At 47.5% G+C, this 793-nt stretch overlaps 1 protein-coding gene across 1 annotated transcript; it reads left to right on the forward strand.

Annotated features, from left to right (window-relative positions):
* Window positions 1–3: 3 nt before the first annotated feature.
* On the forward strand, window positions 4–787 carry LOC111673515 (tyrosine-protein phosphatase non-receptor type 23-like; the record flags this gene model as incomplete). Its single annotated transcript, XM_023431295.2, has 4 exons — window positions 4–138; window positions 245–325; window positions 424–555; window positions 737–787. Coding segments are annotated over 4 exons (399 nt in total), but the record flags the coding sequence as incomplete, so codon positions are not given.
* Between the last annotated feature and the right edge of the window lie 6 nt (window positions 788–793).

Below are 793 nucleotides of genomic sequence, written 5' to 3' on the forward strand. Positions count from 1 at the left end.
TTTCAGGGGATGAAGGTGTCGTGTACCCACTTCCAGTGCTCTGCCGGGGCATTCTCCTACCTGAGAGATCATTTCAGCCACAACTTCAGTGTGGACATGAGCCACCAGATCCTTAACCTCAACATCAACCTTATGCTGGTAGGTTACACATACTGTATGTAGATACAGTACACACACGCACGCACGCACGCACGCATGCTTGCTCGCTCGCTCATTGGAAAATCAACCAGTGTCTACTTCCCAGGGCCAGGCTCAGGAGTGTCTTCTGGAAAAGTCCATGTTGGACAACAGGAAGAGTTTCCTGGTTGCACGCATCAGCGCTCAGGTCAGTGTCTTATCATTATATTTCCATCACATTTAATAACATCATATCAATCAATAATTCAAATATTAGAAGGTATAAGTGTGGCTGTGGCGCTGCAGGTGGTGGATTACTACAAAGAGGCCTGCAGGGCTCTGGAGAACTCGGAGACAGCCTCCATGCTGGGAAAGATCCAGAAGGACTGGAAGAAACTGGTTCAGATGAAAATCTACTACTTTGCTGCTATTGCACATGTGAGTCTAATGGCAGAGAGGCACTCAGACACACGCACACACCCAACTGTGTGTGTCTGTGTGCGTGTGGTAATTCCGTGCATGTATGATTGTGTGTGTGTGTTGGAATTTGATTACTCAGATGCACACACAGACACAAAACACATTTCCTCCTTTCTCTGACTTGTTTTTCTCTCAACAGCTCCATATGGGAAAACAGGCTGAGGAGCAGCAGAAGTACGGAGAGCGGGTAGGACCA

The sequence above is a fragment of the Seriola lalandi genome, unplaced genomic scaffold (assembly GCF_002814215.2).
Source record: "Seriola lalandi dorsalis isolate HSWRI2012SDOR001 ecotype SW California unplaced genomic scaffold, Sedor1 jcf7180002010871, whole genome shotgun sequence".
Classification (NCBI taxonomy): Eukaryota; Metazoa; Chordata; class Actinopteri; order Carangiformes; family Carangidae; genus Seriola; species Seriola lalandi.